The sequence below is a fragment of the Labeo rohita genome, chromosome 14, assembly GCF_022985175.1.
Source record: "Labeo rohita strain BAU-BD-2019 chromosome 14, IGBB_LRoh.1.0, whole genome shotgun sequence".
NCBI classification, from domain to species: domain Eukaryota; kingdom Metazoa; phylum Chordata; class Actinopteri; order Cypriniformes; family Cyprinidae; genus Labeo; species Labeo rohita.
In genome coordinates, this window is record NC_066882.1 from 2845314 (window position 1) to 2864406 (window position 19093).

The window sequence follows — 19093 nt, forward strand, 5'->3', positions numbered from 1 at the left end:
TATTTTTCCTTTTAAAGAAAAATGTCTGAAGAACAAATATTGAAACTAGAAATGTATCTTGCTTCCTTTTATCAAAACAATTGCAAGAACATACCTGTCTGAGTGCCATAAATAAATTATTTTTCCAAAGTTTGCATGCCTGTAACTTAAGAATTATTAAAGATATCTCAACATGACTTTAGATTCTAGTTCTCAAACTTTTCTTTTGCAATCTTCATTCTCAAGGCTCTATAAGGTTCAGTTCAAGGGATACGGGGGATCTTAATGCAGCTCCATGTCTAGATACTGAACATTACCAATTTTCAGCAGATTACTCAGTAAACATACATCCATGACATTTAATATTTTGGCTTTCTTCTTCAATTTTGAATTTCTTTCACCGGAAAAAAATATGAACAAAATCAAAAATTTGAATGAAGTCTTTCAAATAAGTGAATACCCAGTACATACAGTAAATGCCACAGATAAATAACAGAATACAAGTGTCAGGACTTCCTCACCTTCAACTGCTCTCTTAAAGAAGACTTTACAGCTTCCGCAGGTGAGGACTCCATAATGGCAGCCTGAAGCTTCGTCAGAGCACACAAGACAGCTCTTGTGTGTACCAGACTTCCCGGCAGCTGAGGATGTGGCAGTGCTGTCTTCAGGTCTGAAAACACACAAAACACATGTATATTAATAAACATGAATAATATTGTTCAATAATTTTGAATGCTAATGAATTAACACTGTTCAGCAGGAATGCCAAGAACTGACCATCAGCACGCATTCTTTTATATATTTTTACTAACATACTAACATAAATCGTTTCTGCCCGCTCTAATACAAATGCAACGATTATGCAATAAGAGGATGAGGACGTGAGACCGGCCACCAGGGGGCGACAGCTGAACATAGCCACCTCCACACTGGCTAAACGAAGCCACATTTGCAACGCCTACACATGCATTCAATGTGAGAGAAAGACTATGAGTAGAGAATGAGTGTAGTAGATGCATGCAAATTCATCAAGTGAAGCAGAGCAAAAAGGAGGAGAGGACAGTTGCATATCCTCTTTAGACAGCATAAATGTGTTTGCCTCTAATAACATAACTAATGGCAGACAAACAGCTGTGGTAACAAAATTAAAGTCTACATTTTAAATTTAGTGTGTGTAGAAAACAATTCAGGCTATGAATGGAAACATATTTATGAGTCAGCTGGCAGACTGCTTTGCTGTATTCACATGTGAGGGGAAACAAACAGAGTAACGTGAAAATACAAAGTGAGACCTGTTGCGAACAAGTCTAAACATGCCAGGTCTTGTTAGTCATGTTGCAACATCCAATCGATATGCGTTTAATATTAGTTTTACTTCTTATTAGTTTTATCTAGTGTTCTGACTCACGTTACGCAATGTGAAGTTGTTTTTGCTCAGATGCCTGATTTACTTCTTCGGTATCAATTATCTTATCTTTTGGTTTGCGTCCAACCAAACGAGTTCTAAATAAATAATTGAATGAGATGTCTGTCATTTGTGTTAGAAATTTTATTGACTTTACTAAACATGCTAGATGGTTATGCAACATAAAAAAAACAAAACAAAAAAAAAAAAAATCACAAGCTCGTCTCCTGCTTATAGTCTTGACATTTGATTGCCCTTAAAAAAAAAACAACCTGTAAAAGAAGCAACTTGTGCAAGCACGCTTAAAGTTTAAACAGCATCATCGCATACATTTCAAGCTCAACCTGATGTCTATCACCCAGAAAACATTTTAATAATAGTTTTAGTCATAACTGTCTGTTCCAGGGCTTTTCAACTGTTGGCCCCCGGGCCAAACGTGGCCATGAGATTAGATGAGCCCTGCTGTATTCAGTGAGCGAAACATTACGCATCAGAAAACAAAACAGCTGTGTCAAACACCAGAATGGCAAATGATGGGAGGACGTATGACTAGGGAGGAAACAAATCATTATTTTTATAATTGATCTGATGATTTTTAGAATGATAAATCGACTAATCATCAATTATTTCACAAATTAATCAGATTACTCCACTTTAAATAATGAGTTATACATATTCTACACACAGAGCTGCTTTATAGAAGTAAATCAAGTTGTAATTCTAACTGAAAGCACCACTGATGCATGTCTAATACTGTAAAGCCGCCTGCTTTAAAGCAGTCTACTGCATTAAAAGTTTTATGAAAAAGTGTGCAATGTAAACAAACGTGACATAACTTACTGTAGCGCCGATTGCAGAGCTGGACCAAACATATCCACATCACTACGATCAGATAATTCCTTAACTGCTGTTTTCTCACTGCTGTCATTTTTGGGTGTTTATTTTGTTATTAAGAGGAAAGCACGCAGCATATTTACATCTAAACTCTGCTCTTAGCAGCGCTGAGATGTTCGCTAACAGTAAATAGTTTGCAAACTTGCCTATAGCAAAGTTCTTTTTACATCTACTCGAAGAACAAAAATTAACTCGTATATCAAGGTTACATAACAGCACTTTTGTTTATAGATTTATAAAAATTTCCCCCAGTGTTTTGGCTTCGTGTGCACCTCTCATAAGCATGTCTTCTTCTATTGGTTTGCAGCCGGGACGGCTGAATTACAGTCTTGTGCTACTGAAGGCCTTTACGTGATCAAACGACTATTTGACAGTACTAACGGCGTTATTTATTTTTGTCAATAACGAGTAATCAAACGAATTTCTGTTTTTTGTGTTACAACGCCGTTACCATTACTGACAATAAAATGCGGCGTTACTATAATTTATGATATTATTCTAATTTTATTTTTAAGTTCATCTGAATGAATGCACAGCGTTCATGTTTTGACGAACCGTAAACTAGCCGTTAGGCCGTCGCTTTGTCTCACACTCGCAAAGAAAGATACGGAGCGAGAGTCTTATAGCATGCAGAATTGACGCACCAAATATAAACAATATTCTTTGCTGTATTTTCCTGTCAAAATAACGGGAATGCGCAAACGGCAGTCTGATTGGCTGATGCTCACCTATTATCATCCCTGTTTTGTTTTAAACCAATCAGTTTGAGCGAACACAGACAACGTAATTAATATTCATGAACCCAGCAGCTCATTAATCCTTGATGCATTTTAGATTATTAGTAGTAGAATTTGTAGTAGTTTTGTTATCTTATCAGTATTATTCTTATTTTTTCCCCTTTTTCATAGAAACACTAAATTACAAACAATATCTTAAGCACCACCACCAGTCCTAAGTTCAGTCAACATGGCAAAAATGCATTCATACATGGTTATTCTAATTACTAAAGTTCTAATTACTAAAGTTTAATGCTAAATTATCAATGTCATTTTATAATGCTTGACTGACTGCCCATCTGCTATATATATTTGTTTTGTTTTATAAAATAGTACATTAGAAATTTACTATTAGTCTGGTGACTTAAAAAAAATCATTCATTTAATTTAAATTTCATTCATTTAACTTATTTAATACTGGGGGCATCCAAGTTATTTGACATTTGAACATTTTTTAAAAAGTAACATAATAGTTACTTTCCCTGGTAATTAGTTACATTTATATGATGTAACTCAGTTACTAACTCAGTTACTATTTGTGAGAAGTAACTAGTAACTACAACTATTTACTTTTTAAAAGTAGCACGCCCAACACTGCTATTTGACAACATGATATTGCTGATAATGTTGACTACTTGTTTCAACCCTAGGTGGAATTTAAGCTAGGAAATTATTGCATAATTTAATACACTTTAATATTTATAAAAGAAATGACATTTTGATTAAAACTCATGAGGTCATTTTTTAAATGAGGCATGCACCAATGACTTGTTCACAATAAGATCCATAACATGCATTTAGAAAATAAATGAGGTAAATTTTCTTCTCATGCAAACTTCAAATATAAATCATCCTGACCCTGCAATGATGAAGAGGAATTTGAGTTTGAAAATAAAGTTATACCTGTGGCTAAAATCCCACTCTCTCCATCTTGTTTACTTATTTATACACTGCATTTGATGGACACAAAAGCATGTGACTTCCTCCACATTACATATCCACCTGCTGATGATGTATTGACCTCTACACTCCCTTCTATCTATTGATCACTGTGGGCGAAAATCTCACATTCAGTTTGGTTGCAGGGCAATGTTACAGTTGTAGCTTGTTGTAATAGCTTCATTATACCTTAAATGGCACATAACAACATTTTATAAAAGGGTGTGTGTTTAATCATCATCTATTTGACAGAAGTGCCCAATTTGTGGCTGAAGTCTTGAGTCTCCCAGGATCGGAGAGCAAAAGCAGCAATAAAAAAAGGAAACAGCGCCTACCCCGAGGAGAAACACATGAAAACAGAAAGAGGAAGTTCAGCATGCCATCGCTGCGTCTGATTTTTTTTTTTCTTCTTTTTTTTAAAGTCTCACTTCAGACACAGTCTCATGAATCAGGCCACACTGCATTTTAAACAACAATTCTTAAAAAAAAAAAAAAAAAAAAAAAAACGTCAATTGTTCCATGAACATATAATCACAACAAGAGAAGCCCTTTCTTTATATTAGGCACAGGTGACTCATCATGCTTGTAAAAAAAAAAACAAAAAAAAAACAAACAAACTACAATGTGGGTCACATTTACTTTGCAACCAGTCTAACCACACTGGTTTGTTTAACCCGAAATACAGTTACATTATCTGCATTCTTCTCAATAGAAGTGTTACCAGGTTCAGACAGTAAACATTAGTGGAAAATATTCAAAGGCATTTTATAAAAGACATAACAGGCAATATCAGCACGGCTGTGACACACGGTTTTACCACGGTACGTGCCTTAGTGCTGGGCGATAAAATTATCGTGATAGAATTTTCCTCGATAAAACCATAACAACAGTAGATCTGCTACTCATTTTACTGTAGTAACACCAACTGCACCATGGTATTGTGTTCAGAAATGTGGAATATTCATTTAGAATTTTATTATATTATTAATGCAGACATGTATTATATATAAGAAGCATTGGAATATAATTACAGTATTTTTGTGATTAAAAGAGAAGTTCACTTTCAGAATAAAAATTTTCTTCTAATTTGATCCAAGATGTTCATGTCTTTATGTTTTCAGTTGCAAAGAAATTAAGGTTATTGTGAAAAACATTCCAGGATTTTTCTCCATACAGTGGACTTCAATGGTGGCCAACGGGTTGAAGGTCCAAACTGCAGTTTCAATGCAGCTTCAAAAAGCTCTACACGATCCCAGATGAGGAATAAGGGTCTTATCTAGCAAAACGACCAGTCATTTTCTTAAAAAAAAAAACAAAAACAAACATTTATAGACTTTTCAACTAGGGCTGTGTATTGCCAAGAATCTGGTGATACAATACATATTTTTACAGGGGTTGCGATACGATATATTGCAAGTAGAGGTCGATTAATGTATCGGTTTTGCCGATTAATCGGCACCGATAGTTGATTGGCAGAACTATCGGTTATCCACAAAAATCCATGCCGATAGTTTTTCCAGGTTGGATCCGTTGCTGGAGATGCTGAGAAAGTTGTCATTATACACCAAAGTCCCTTTAGTCTTTGTTATACAGCACCAGAGCGGCCTCTAGTGGCACTTAGACAGAGCGGGACACTTCAAAGGCGGATTTAAAACATCGAAAACGAAATGGTATAAACAGTATACTGTAGTAAATTTTTTTCATGTCATTACTAAGCGATGAACTTGTTGACTAGCTGCTGCATTAGTGGAGAAAGGACAGCAGTATACTTTTGCCCATTTGGTGATCAAATAAAGTCTGGTAGACCGCCACTTAAATTGAACGCCCATTGTGTGACTAACATATTTTGATATTTTGATTAGATAAACACAAATGTTCTAGAATAGAAGCAGTTAAATTGTGAAAGTATACAAAATCCATAAGTATGTGATTTTAATACAGTGGCCTTTGTGTAGATATTTAAAGATGACCATCTTTAGCTTGATTGTTGATGCATTGGTAAAACTTTATAATAGGAGTCCATTTGTAACATTAAGATTGATAAAAAATGAAGAATGGAAGTATTGTTCCTTGTTAGAGTGTGTTAATTTACTGATATATTTTAAAAAGTTGAGTTGCTTTTGTTAACATTAATGAACAATGAATTAACTGTAATGATCAATATATAATTAATATTAATATTTTTATTAATTCACAAAGTATGGTTCAGTAGGTTACTTTTTTCTTTTTCTTTTTTTTTTTAAATAGTAGAGCACTATTTATTTTCCATATCCATTTTAAAAACTATCGGTTGATTAATCAATATCGGCCAGTGTGGTCCAACCTACTTATCGGTATTGGTAAAATCCAATATCGGTCGACCTCTAGTTGCGATACAAATAAGAAATAAGATATTTCTTATTTTAAGAATAGGATATACTTTAAGGAAAGCTGTACACACCACCATATGCAAACCTTAGCAAAAAGTTCAGTTCAAAAAGTTCAAAAGATCAGTCCCTGTAACATTCTTACTGAATTACTTTTTGTGCAGTACGAGTAAAGGGGGAAAATAAAATGCCTGCAGGATTCTTTAGTTTATTAAATATATAAAATGTAAGCTTTTATAACCAGCGTATATATTTTTAGACCCTGCTTTAAAGGTTCACAGTTTAAGTTTACAATTGTAACATACAAAGGTACTAGGGATGTATGCAATGACTAATTTGATAGTCATTTAAACAAAAGTTTTGTATCCGACTAGTCAACTAGTCTAAAAGCAAGATACCCCCAAAAAATGGTAAGAAAAAAAACCTATGTATGTGCATGTATATAATAGCTTACATTTGAAATACTTATCTATAAATTATTCATCTTCATATAACGTTAGACAACATTAAAACACAAGGCAAAAACAACTGAAACGTTTATCAAGGAATACCATTAAAACGTACATCACACAGGCTATGTCGTTTAAAAACAAAACAATGCAACAATGGCCATTTTACTTACTCAAGACCGTGCTTTTTGTTCAGCAAATTATAAACATGGTCTGGTGAACTACGAAAAAAGGCGCTCAGCAGGAACTGAAGTCGCATGCACGCAGAAATAAACGAAAAGCAAGCCGATAGAGTTTTTAGAAAGCGCCTGGACATCCCACAGCACCGCCGAAGGCACATCTAATTAACAACAAAATACTCCTGTAAACCTCTGTACACTGGAAAAAACATGCATTATTATATGTCTGCTTAATATTTCTTTTGAGAGAGAATTTTTAGGCAAAATAGGATGGTTTACATTCATACTGGACGCCAGAGGGCGCCCTCGTGCAGAAAATCCACATAAAGAGATAACACTGATGACGTTCCAGCCAGGAAATCTCTAATATGGATAAAGGCATCGCTATTGCTGTAACTGAATAAAAACAAGATATAATGATAAACGTTTTGAATGATGAAATGTAAGGACAATAAACACTCGTCTGCAATAATATATGGTTTATCTGTTTTCTTCAAGCCATCTTGGGTATTTTTATAATGATTAAGTATATTTGTAAGCCACTGCTAATCGACATACAGTATAGAATATATTGTCTGCCCCATTTTATCATACAAAGCCACATCAGATCACAAAAGGAAGTTATTTCAAACCATAGACTGATGCTGTGAAGTAAAAATAAGTTATAATGTTCTCTTTTGTTGGACAACAGGTTTAGAAAGACTTATCATTGCATTTCATTAGAAGGAAAGATGCTCTGCAAGTGTTGCTTTTTCAAATATAAACAGGGAGGCGTTTCCTCATCTCAAATGAAATCGCAGGCACACACACAGCAAATTTCGAGAGAAATAAAACAAGGAAATTTAAATGCAAAATCAGAAAACCACAATTTACAAGCACGTATTGAACCGTGGGTGTTGTACCGAACAGTTCAATATTATAGTGAGTATTGTGACATCCCTAGTATATATAAATGCACAAACAAGCATATTGTGCATTTATATTGTGTAATTATATTTTTATATATAATTAATAAATATACACAGTATACACACATATATTACGTAAACAAAAACTTTTATTTCAGATGCGATTAATCGTGATTAATCATTTGACAGCACGATTCTGGATGTGATCTTTAAGCTATAGCGTTTGTGCATCTACACTAAATGTATTTAGACTACTGTTTTTCATACAAATACCTACAGACTACATAGTTACATTTTTACTATGGTATTAAGGCCATGATCTAAATGTATGTTACTATGGAAGGCCAATAGTTCATTTTATCAAAACTGAAAGTCAGTCAGAATAAATACATTTCACCACATAAACATGAGATTATAATATTTTACAGATGTTGCTGTTTTTGGTAATGAACATAAATTTACATTTGCATCCTAATTCACTGTCAAGCTACTATTAAATCTGCATTTCTAAAAGACAATAAAATGTCATATTATTAATTTTGCAGCCTGGAGTGCAAACTATGCTGAAGCAGGGAAGACAAACCTGTATCACGATCTGAAACAATATCACTCATTAGAACATGCAGAAACTAAAAGATATTTATTTTGTTAAGGAAAAATTACTGGAAAAGTGTAAAGAATTGAAAAACGTGATGAGTGTGTCACATAGTTTAAAACCACAATTAATGATCAGGTTTCAACAACTTTTACTTGAGAGCAAAAATCTGCCTTTGAACTTGAAAGAAATAAAGATTTGAATTTTATTATGATAATTTTTCTGGTTATATCACCCAACCCTAACATGCATATACTTATTCGTGACGTACTTGTTCATTCATTATACTTTGGTTAGTCCTCTAGGAGTCTGCATGCATGCAGTATAGACTGCTTCATTAATTACGACAGAGGTGTTTCAGTTTTGTCGTGCCGCCGCCGGCCTGCAGTGTATAGACGCGGGGTAATCTCTGCTCGGCCCAGCTGCGACGCAGAACAGAAAGTAGGTCAAACCAATGGCACTCTGAGCGTTTCAGATGGCTTGATCTTTATGTGCTAAAGCACTTATAACACAGAGGTGATTTACATCCATTATCCACTTCTGCTGACTGTCAAAATTTATGCTCACAGGAACCGAACCGAGACGGTGGGAGGGCGAGTAAGCGAGAAAAATAAGGAAATAAAAGAGAGAGAGCATGAGAAAGATAGATCCTGCCCTCTTTAATGGTTCTAGTTAGGGTTGGCCGCTGTGTCAAATATACGCGATGACTAATCAGTCTGATATTCTTAATGCTGAAATACTGTGAGATAACTTCCCAGTAGCTGAGATAAATTTCAGTGCAGAGGTCTGGGAAGTTGGTTTTTGGTAACACAACCCAGTCAAAGCTGTTACTATACTGTATTTTTAGCACTGATGGAATGTTGTATTAACTAACCAGCATTCAGAACTGGGACTTTTCATTTTTGTACTTTTTTAAATTCTTAATACAGGTATATACGAAGAAAGGAAGAAAGGAAAGGAAAATAATGACATTGATTTATGTATTATGCAATTTAATGTTATAGGAGAATGTCCGACCAGTATGAAAGATACTGTACATCTTATTAAAGCTTTAAGAGACCCAATAAATGCTAGTGTAACATGGCTAAAATAAAAACAACTATGTGAATATACTGTAAAATGTAATTTATTGCTGTGATCAAAGATAAATTTCCAGTATCATTACTCCAGTCTTCAGTGTCACATGATCCTTCAGAAATCATTCTAATATGTTGATTGATTATCATTGTTGAAAACAGTTCAGCTGGCTAGTATTTTTTTATGGAAACCAATTTTTCTTTCATGAACGTTAACTTTTTCTTTTTTTTTTCTTTTCTTTTTTTTAATGATATATGATATTTTATGATATGACATTTTTTATGATATACAAACTATGAGTCAAAAGTTTTTGAACAGTAAGATTTTTTAATGTTTTTTTTTTAAGTCTTTTTTGCTCACCAAGCCTTTATTTATTTGATCTAAAGTATAGCAAAAACAGTACCATTTTGACTATTTAAAATAACTGCTTTCTATTTGAATATATTTTAAAATGTAATTTATTTCTATGATCAAAGCTGAATTTTCAGCATCATTACCCCAGTCTTCAGTGTCACATAATCCTTCAGAAATTTAATTTTTTTTTCCAGGAGCATTTTTTCAGGATTGTTTGATGAACAGAAAGATCCAAAGATCAGTATTTATCTGAAATAAAAAGCTTTTGTTATATTATATTATATATTTTTGTCAGGTTTCTTTGATAAGTAGAAAGTTCAGAAGAACATTTGGCATCACTTTTGATCAATTTAAAGCATCTCTGCTACAAAAAAAACTATTAATTTCTATAATAATAATAATAATAATAATAATGATATATATATATATATATATATATATATATATATAATTTATTTTTTTATCTGCATTTTTAATTATATATATATAATAAAATTAAATTACATTTATTGTATATATATATATATATATATATATATATATAATTTTTTAAGTTACAGAAATTAATAAATTTATTTAGCTAATTTTATTTAGCTTAATTTTTCTTCTGAACCTTCTAATTATCAAAGAAACTTGAAAAAATTATACAACATTCAAACATTCAAAAATTCAGCTTTGAAATCACAGGAATAAATTACATTTTAAAATATATTCAAATAGAAAACAGTTATTTTAAATAGTAAAAATTATTTCAACATTTTACTGTTCTTGCTATATTTTGAATCAAATAAATGCAGGCTTGATGAGCAGAAGGGAACTCTTTAAAAAAAAAAACATTAAAAATCTTACTGTTCAAAAACGTATATATACTTATTTATTTATTATATATTTATTTGATTGCATTTGTCACTTTTGATCACTTGAACGCCTCAAACTTCTGCATGGTGGTGTTATTTAACATTATCAATCATATTATTAAAAAGCGATTTATTACAATTACCCACATTCAATGCTGTGAGTAAAAAAAAAACTGAGTGTGTTATTTTCTAATGGCATCTGGAGTGTGTCTATGTTTGGCATCTGGAATGGAGTCTCTATGTTGAGCTGCAAGTGTCATCTAAGCAAACTGCACCTGGCCAATGGAAGTAAAAGCAACCGCATGTTTGCATTGTAGTAACTAGAGCTGCTTTTCTACTTCAAATGAATGCAGTCTGGCTTTGTATAAACCTCGTATTTACAGTGTTTGCAGAAGAGCGTAACAGTCTCCATACATTTCAAAGATCAGCCTCAGGGCCTTTTTTCCTTTTTCAGAAAACCTACATTTTCACTAGTCCAAAGGTTCTCATTGTGGGACTGGTTATGCAGAGTTAAAAATATTCGGTGGGTGTGCGCTGGAGGGAGAGAGACTAGGCGGAGAAAAAGAAAACAAGCTACTTATTCAGAGTTGCCTAAGCGGCGTCCATGTTGACTCATATAAAGCCAAGAACGATTTGAGCAAAGCTTTCAGGAAGAATTTCTGAGTCACTACATATCAAAAGGGTTTGGCTCAATTAGATTCTCATTCACGATGGAGAGAGTCACAGATAGATAGAAAAACATGCCGCAAAACAAAAGGGGTGTGAACCGATTTGATGCTTGCGTGAGAAAAGCGGCGCCACTGACCTGACAGCGACCGCGTTTACCACATAGCGTGCACACAACCGAAAGAGAGAGAGACAGGCAAACAAAGAGAGTGAGAGAGAGAGACAGCTCCTGTCTAAGCTGGCTGCAAGCCACTAAATGTCACACAGGTTGGGATGCAGTCGCAAACAAGCCCGACTCCCACTCAAAACCTGCAGACCACAAAGGCCTGATAATTGAGCCCACATGTAAATTAAAGATGAAACCTCTTTGGTTTCACCATCTGTTCCTGCTCTCCGCGACTGAACCACGAACTGACTGTTTTTCTATCCAGAACCAACAACTATTTAGACGATTTTATGGTGCACTTTCAAGCTATTGCTGGGTTTTTCATAAAACATCTGACTATGCAGTGAGCCAGATTTTCAGCCAATACCCTGCGATGTACTTGGCAGACAAACATATCGTTTGGAGTCGAGATGAAACAGCATTTATTTTAATTCCGTCTGACAAATACTTGAGTGAAACAGGATGTACAGTAAGAAAAAAAAAAAAAGGTTTTATCCATCGGGAATTGATTGGCTTGTGAAAAAGTGGTTGTTGCGTACCACATATGGAGCCAGAATGTAGTCACACAACTTTTGAGGAAGTTTTTTGACCAGGACGTGCAGGCTGAAGGTCAAGTTCACCCTTGAGAGCATCTCAGCGTCTCTTTCTGGTTGTGTTACAGAGCTACAGTTATTTGCTGTTTTTAGTTGCAACCCTGGGGTGTCCAGTCTTGCTCCACTTCCAGCAGCGTTTAGCTCTAATCCTAATTAAACACACCTGAACCAGCTAATCAAGGTCTTCAGGATCACGGGAAACTTCTTAGCAGGTGTGTTGGAGCTTAACTGGACTTCCAGTTGTGAAAGTGGTGCAGGATTGAGCAAGTGTTATTTCTATACTATTACAGTATTTATTCATATTTAGCATACGCTTTAAGTTTAGATTACGTTTTAGTAATTATGTTATGCGCTTTTGTAGTTTTTCTTTTATTAATTTTATTTCTATTTACCTTTAATAGATTTTTTATTTCAGCTTTAATTTTAATAATTTTATTTTATTTCTATTTAGTTTTATTTCAGCTTTAGTATCAGTAGTTTTATTTCTAGTAATTTTAGTTCTATTTAGCTTTAATTGGTATTTAGTTAAGCTTTAGTTTAAAATTTTTATTTTATTTCTATTTAGCTTTATTTCTACTTAGTTTTATTTCAGCTTTAGTGTTAGTGGTTTTATTTCTAATAATTTTTATTTGTATTTAGCTTTAATTTATGTTTATTTCATCTTTACTTTCAGTAATTGTATTTCTATTAAATTTTAGTTCTATTTAGCTTTAATTTCTGTCTATTTCAGCTTTAGTTTCAGAAGTTTTATTTCCATTACTTTTAGCTCTGTTTAGCTTTAATTTATGTTTATTTTAGCTTTAGTTTCGGTAGTTTTATTTCTACTACTTTTATTTCTATTTAGCTTTAGTTAATTGTTTCAGCTTTAATTTCAGTAGAAGTTTTATTTCTATTCATTTTATTTTATTTATATTTTGCTTTAATAAACTTTATTCATTTTTATTTCTATTTACCTATATATTTAAATTTCAGCTTTAGTTTCAGTAATTTGATTTCATTTTTTATTTCAGCTTAATTTTATTTTATTTCTATTTAGCTTTAATTCATTTTTATTTCAGCTCTAGTTTCAGTAGTTTTATTTCAATTAATTTTATTTAATTTTTATTTATCTGATTTTTCAGCTTCAGTAGTTTTATTCCTATTATTTTTATTTCTATTCTATAGCTTTAATTTATTTTTGTTTTAGCTTTAGTTTCAGTAGTCTTATATCTAATAATTTTTATTTCTATTAAGTTTAATCTCTTTTTATTTCATCTTTAGTTTCAGTAATTTTATTTTATTTCTATTACTCTATTATTTATTTTTAATTTATTTTTATTACAGCTTTAGTTTCAGAAATTTTAGTACTTAAACTTATTTTATTTCAGTTTTTAAAAGTTCAAGTTCAAGTTTAAGTTTATATATTATTTCAGTTTTACTTTAATTAATGAAAATGATTTTTAAAATGTTAGTTTCAGTGAACAATAACAACACTGGACTGCACACTTCTGTAACTACAGATTAATGTTATCCACCACTGAAATACTGTGTAAACTGTTGCCAAGATTTTAGAAAGCCACCTTTACATATGATAATAGTCAAAAACAATGTCTATACAGTTAATCAAATAGTTATTTGACTATTGGTTAACACAAAAAAGTAACATGCACTGTCAAGCCATCAAGTCATTTCAGTCACAGAGCCAGTTTATACACATTGTGAGGAAAATTACAAAACAAGTGTTTTCCTTTGAATATAACAACTTCAGTTTCCTTTGAAAGTGACATGCACGAACGAACTAATCATAAAACACCAGAAAGTAAACAGGGTTGACACCAATTTCTTGTTGACTTTTAGTAAGTAAGATTGCATAATGTTATCAGTGCTCCGATTACCGAAACAACAAGTGAGGACAGTGGCATTTGATCTGAACTCAACGACTCGACTCTAACAACAACAATCTTGTGTTTATTTTAAGCATCTAGCAAAAGTTGGACTAGGTGGGCGTGTCGCCAATGGCCCGTTCACATGACAAATATACAGACACTTCCTTAAAGCCTGCATGCCTGACACATCATTAACAATCCATCAAACTGCTACAGTTTTGGACGAGCAGGTTTCGTGTCGAGCTGCAGAGACCTGCTCTGTGAAGATCATCAGATATGTGTGTCACTTACATAACTCCTTTATAAGTACAGGCATCCTCAGACTTCCTTGTCTTACAGTAAACACAAGACAAGTAACAAAAGAAGCACATTAACAGATTATTTCCACAGAAATTCTGCCTTACTGTCATGCCTGTCGAGCGCATTTCATATGTTTGCGTTTTTTGCTCACACAAGTCAGGGTTTGCAAATAGGTGAGGAGAGATAGCAGTGAAAACATGATGGAACATGAATGCGAGGAGGAAAACGCTGCAGTACTTGTTTGAATGTTCAGATATTGTATTCTTGTACTGACCTTAAAGCATCTTTAACTAGTTTAATACCTTAAAAAATCCATAATGGTGCAGCACAGCCACTTTTAGGCTAAATCAGGGAGCAGTGATGTCTTTAAAACTGATTTTGTCTGGTCTGACCTCCATTTCCTGGCTGCTCCTTACTGGAGGAAATGCATGGCATGATTGTTCCCAGAACAGACATGCTTGAAATCTTTATTTTGTATTTTCCTATTCTCTTTAATAAGAATTATATTTTTGTGCCACAACTGCTAAAATCTGATTTATTTATGAGATAACTGCTTAAAAGGCTTCACATACTTTAGGGTTTTCATTAATAACCACAGCTAAATCATTTTTAACCAAAAACCAAACTACAAACTGAAATGAGGTTAAGTTTAAGCACTAAAACTAACTTGAAATAAATAAAACCTAAAACTGAGCCAAGCATAAGATCCCACTCTCCATGCAAATCACTTTCCAAAGCCACGCCTCCTCCAAAACACATTTAACACACTGTTAACAGATATTTTGAACTGATACATATGTCTGGTGCAAAAATGAAAATTAATGTCAAAATTATGAATAACAAGGGCTTGAACAAAAACTTTTTATAAATGCTTTTAAGCTCATTAAACAAATTGCTTTTGAAAATGACAGATACTGATAACCATAAAAATGCTTAATATCGGCGGCGATAATCGGTCAGGCCTAATTAAATGCAACGCTGTCAGATTACCTCATGTCTCATTCACCGGTGAGAAAACATTACAGTACAAAGTGCATAATATTTTTTCGCGGCCACTGCCGATATGATTAGTACAGATCAAGTAGACCGATAACCAATATTTTGAACCAATATCTGGCATAAAAATTAAAATTAATGTCAAAATTAAGAATAACAAGGGCTCTGACAAAAACTTTATGTAAATACCTTCAAAATATTTTATCAGCAAATCATTTTTGAAAATGACCTATACCGACAACTATGAGAATGCTTAATATCGGCACCGATAATTGGTCGAACCCATAGTTGAATGCAATGCTGTTAGGTTACATCCTGTATTATTTACTGGTGAGAAAACATTACAGTACAAAGTGCATCATTTTTTGGGGGGCTGATGCCAATACTGATTATTACAGATTAATTAGACCGATAACCAATATTTTGAACCGATATATATATCTGGTGTAAAGATTTAAATTAATGTCAAAATTAAGAATAACAACGGCTCTTTCTGTAAATGCTTTTAAATTATTTTATAGGCAAATCGTTTTTTGACCTATACCAATAACCATAAAAATGCTTAATATCAGCACCAATAATCGGTTCTTGAATGCACCGCTATCAGATTACCTCATGTCTCATTCACTGGTGACAAAACATTACAGTACAAAGCGCATAATATTTTTTGGGAGCCGATACTGATTTTTACAGATCAAGTAGACCGATAAGAAATATTTTGAACCGATATATATGTCTGATGTAAAAATTAAAATTAATGTCAAAATTAAGAATGACAAGAGCTCTGAAAAAAACTTTAAGTAAATGCTTTTACATTATTTTATCGGCAAATTGGCAAATCGGATTTGAAAATGTCCAACACCAATAACCATAAAAATGCTTAATATCGGCTCCAATGATCGGTCAACCCTTAGCTGAATGAAACGCTGTCAGATTACCTCATGTCTCATTCACTGGCGAGAAAACATTACAGTACAAAGCACATACACTGCCCTCCAAAAGTTTGGAAACACCCTAGAAAAGTGGGGTTTTGGACAATATTGGTATGAATTTGTGATAATTCTGCACTGATAGGGGACAACACAAACTACAAAAACATATTTTATTACATAAACAGTTTATACATAGACAAAACGTAAATTTTCGATTCGTCAAAATATCCACCATTAGCAGCTATTACAGCTCTGCATAATCTGGGCCTAAATTCGTTGTATTCTAAACTTAATTGGCAATCAATTGTTGAAGCTATTAAGGTGTGCTGACCCAAAAATCTTTTAAAAACCTGTGCCAAGTTAAAACCAGTAACCAGGCATCACAGCTGGCAAAGGGGCATGTCTGACTTTGACATGTATATATTGCCATTATTATGTAATCAAAATAAAAATTATTATTGCTGGTCTTCAATGATAATGTCAAGATACTTCAATGTATTTGCACCAAAAAATGATAAGGATTTATGCTGATATCGTCCAAAAACCATTTGCCAGGTGTGTTTCCAAACTTTTGGAGGGCAGTGTAATATTTTTTTCAGGGCCGATACCGATTATTACAGATCAAGTAAACTGATAACCGATATTTTGAACCGATAAATATGTCTGAAAATTATTGTCAAAATTAAGAATAACAAGGGCTCTGAAAAAAACTTGCTTTAAATTATTTTAGCGGCAAATCGGTTTTGAAAATGACAGATACCGATAACCATGAAAATGCTTAATATCTGCGCCAATAATCGGTTGAGCCCTAGTTGAATGCAATGCTGTCAAAATACCTCACGTCTCATTCATCAGTGAGAAAATCTTACAGTACAAAGCGCATTATATTTTTTTGGGGCCAATGCTGATAATGATTATTACAGATGAAGTACACTCATTACCGATATTTTTAACCCATATATATGTCTACTGAACAAATGAAAATGTCAAAATTAAGCATAACAAAGGCTCTGACAAAAAATTTCTGTAAAAGCTTTTAAAATTATTTTAACAGCAAATCGTTTTTGAAAATGACCAATAACCATATAAATGCTTAATATCAGCGCCGATAATCACTCAACCCCTAGTTGAATGCAACACTGTCAGATTACCTCATTCAGTGGTGAGAAAACTGTGGAGGTATGCAAATACATACATTGACAGGCAGGTAGGACAGCCTATCATAGCCCTTGGACAGAAAAATATGACTGGACGAACATTTTATGCCTACGCCTTCCATAGACAATTTAAATACATTTAGACCACTTAACTTAGTGACTGCTATCAGAGTAGAAGATACTTTCAACAATATTAAAACAACACTCACAACCACACTTCTGTCAAATGAATTTCGTTAGTGATTACTGGAATTTTACCGTAATTCTAAAAATGAAACTGTAAACAATGCCATGCAAAAAAGGGTTTCAGAGATCTGCAGAAGACTGATTTTATGACTCTCAGTTTCAAAGTAATTTTAAGAACTTTCCAGGCCTAATTAGAAAATCCATGATTGTAGGAACCCTTCATATTAAGCATTTTCATCCACAAGCACAGACCATCATTCTGCTTTTCATGGCTTACCTGGCAAATGGGTTTGTGAAGTTTTTGGAAAAGCATTCGCTGGCCCTCTGTTGCATTTCGCTTGCATTCCCGAAGCCCTGGCCCCTGCCCCAGCCGTCTTCTGTAGAGGTCAAAGGGGTGAAGACGTTAAAGATGGGCTTCTGATCTTTCTGCTGACTGACAGCAGCTGTGGATGGGCCGGCCCCAAATAGGAAGCTCTGTCCACTTGAAGTGGTGACACCGCAAATGTTAATGGGTGTGCTGTGGAGACTCGTCTGACAGTAGTTAGTCCCGCTGTTCTCCTGTTTGATGACCCCCGGAGTACACAGCTGAATTATAGAGTCCTTCTCCACCTTCACAGTGGGCAAGCTGATGGTGGCGGTGGACGTGTTGATGTTGGAGGGGCTGGAAATGGTCGCGCCGTTGACTGCACTGCTCACGGAGGCGGTGGTCTTCGAGTCCCTTTCTGTATTTGTCGGCAAGTCTCCGAGCAGAGCATCTTCACCTATGGTGGAAAGGAACGCGTCGTCCGCCACGTAGAAATCGGAAGGCGAACCGTCCAACTCAAAGTCCTGTAGGAGGTCCAGAGTGTTGTCACTAAAGAGCTTATGATTGCCAACATCAACATCTTTCCCAATGGGCCCGAAGGAATCTTGGTCAAGGTCCATATCGCCTTTATCCATGGGAGAAAAGTCCTCTGTCTTTAAATGAAAGAGACTGGGGTCGACTCCACCGATCAGGGAGTCCACAGACGGGGATGCGCTGTTGAGGTCGGCGATGCTGGCCTCCAGACCTGAGAAGCTGTCTCCCAAAGTAAAAGCGCTCAGGGTCTGGTGTTGCTGTGCCCTCTGCTCCTTCCCAACCACTTTGAGCTCCGAATCATCCCCAAAGATGCCAAGAGTGGAGGACACAGAGGTGGTGTGCTCCTCCAGAGTGGGCGAATTGCTCAGGCCGTTGGGAAGGTCCCCAGAAACCGGCTGCATCAGCGGATTGGGCTGAGGAACCACCGAGGTGGGGGCGACAGACATGGCGCTTTGTATTCCGCTTCGTAAAATTCCCTCAACTGGGCTGTTGCTGTAATCCAGCGCATTCAAATGATCATCTCTCTTGGCGCCGTTCTTCAGTCCGCCTTGATCCATCTTGCATTACTGTGGTAAAACAGAACAAAACAATTATAGTTTCTGAAGCACCATAAATA

At 34.5% G+C, this 19093-nt stretch overlaps 1 protein-coding gene across 1 annotated transcript in view; it reads right to left on the bottom strand.

Moving 5' to 3' along the window:
• Positions 1-19093, bottom strand: part of nr3c1 (nuclear receptor subfamily 3, group C, member 1 (glucocorticoid receptor)) — a 31245-nt gene that overhangs the window by 10397 nt on the left and 1755 nt on the right. The window contains exons 2-3 of the mRNA XM_051128141.1: positions 17917-19043; positions 501-649 (exon numbers count right to left, since the gene is read on the bottom strand). Coding sequence (XP_050984098.1) covers positions 501-649; positions 17917-19034 — 1267 coding nt within the window. The 5' untranslated portion in view covers positions 19035-19043. The remainder of the gene's footprint in view (positions 1-500; positions 650-17916; positions 19044-19093) is intronic.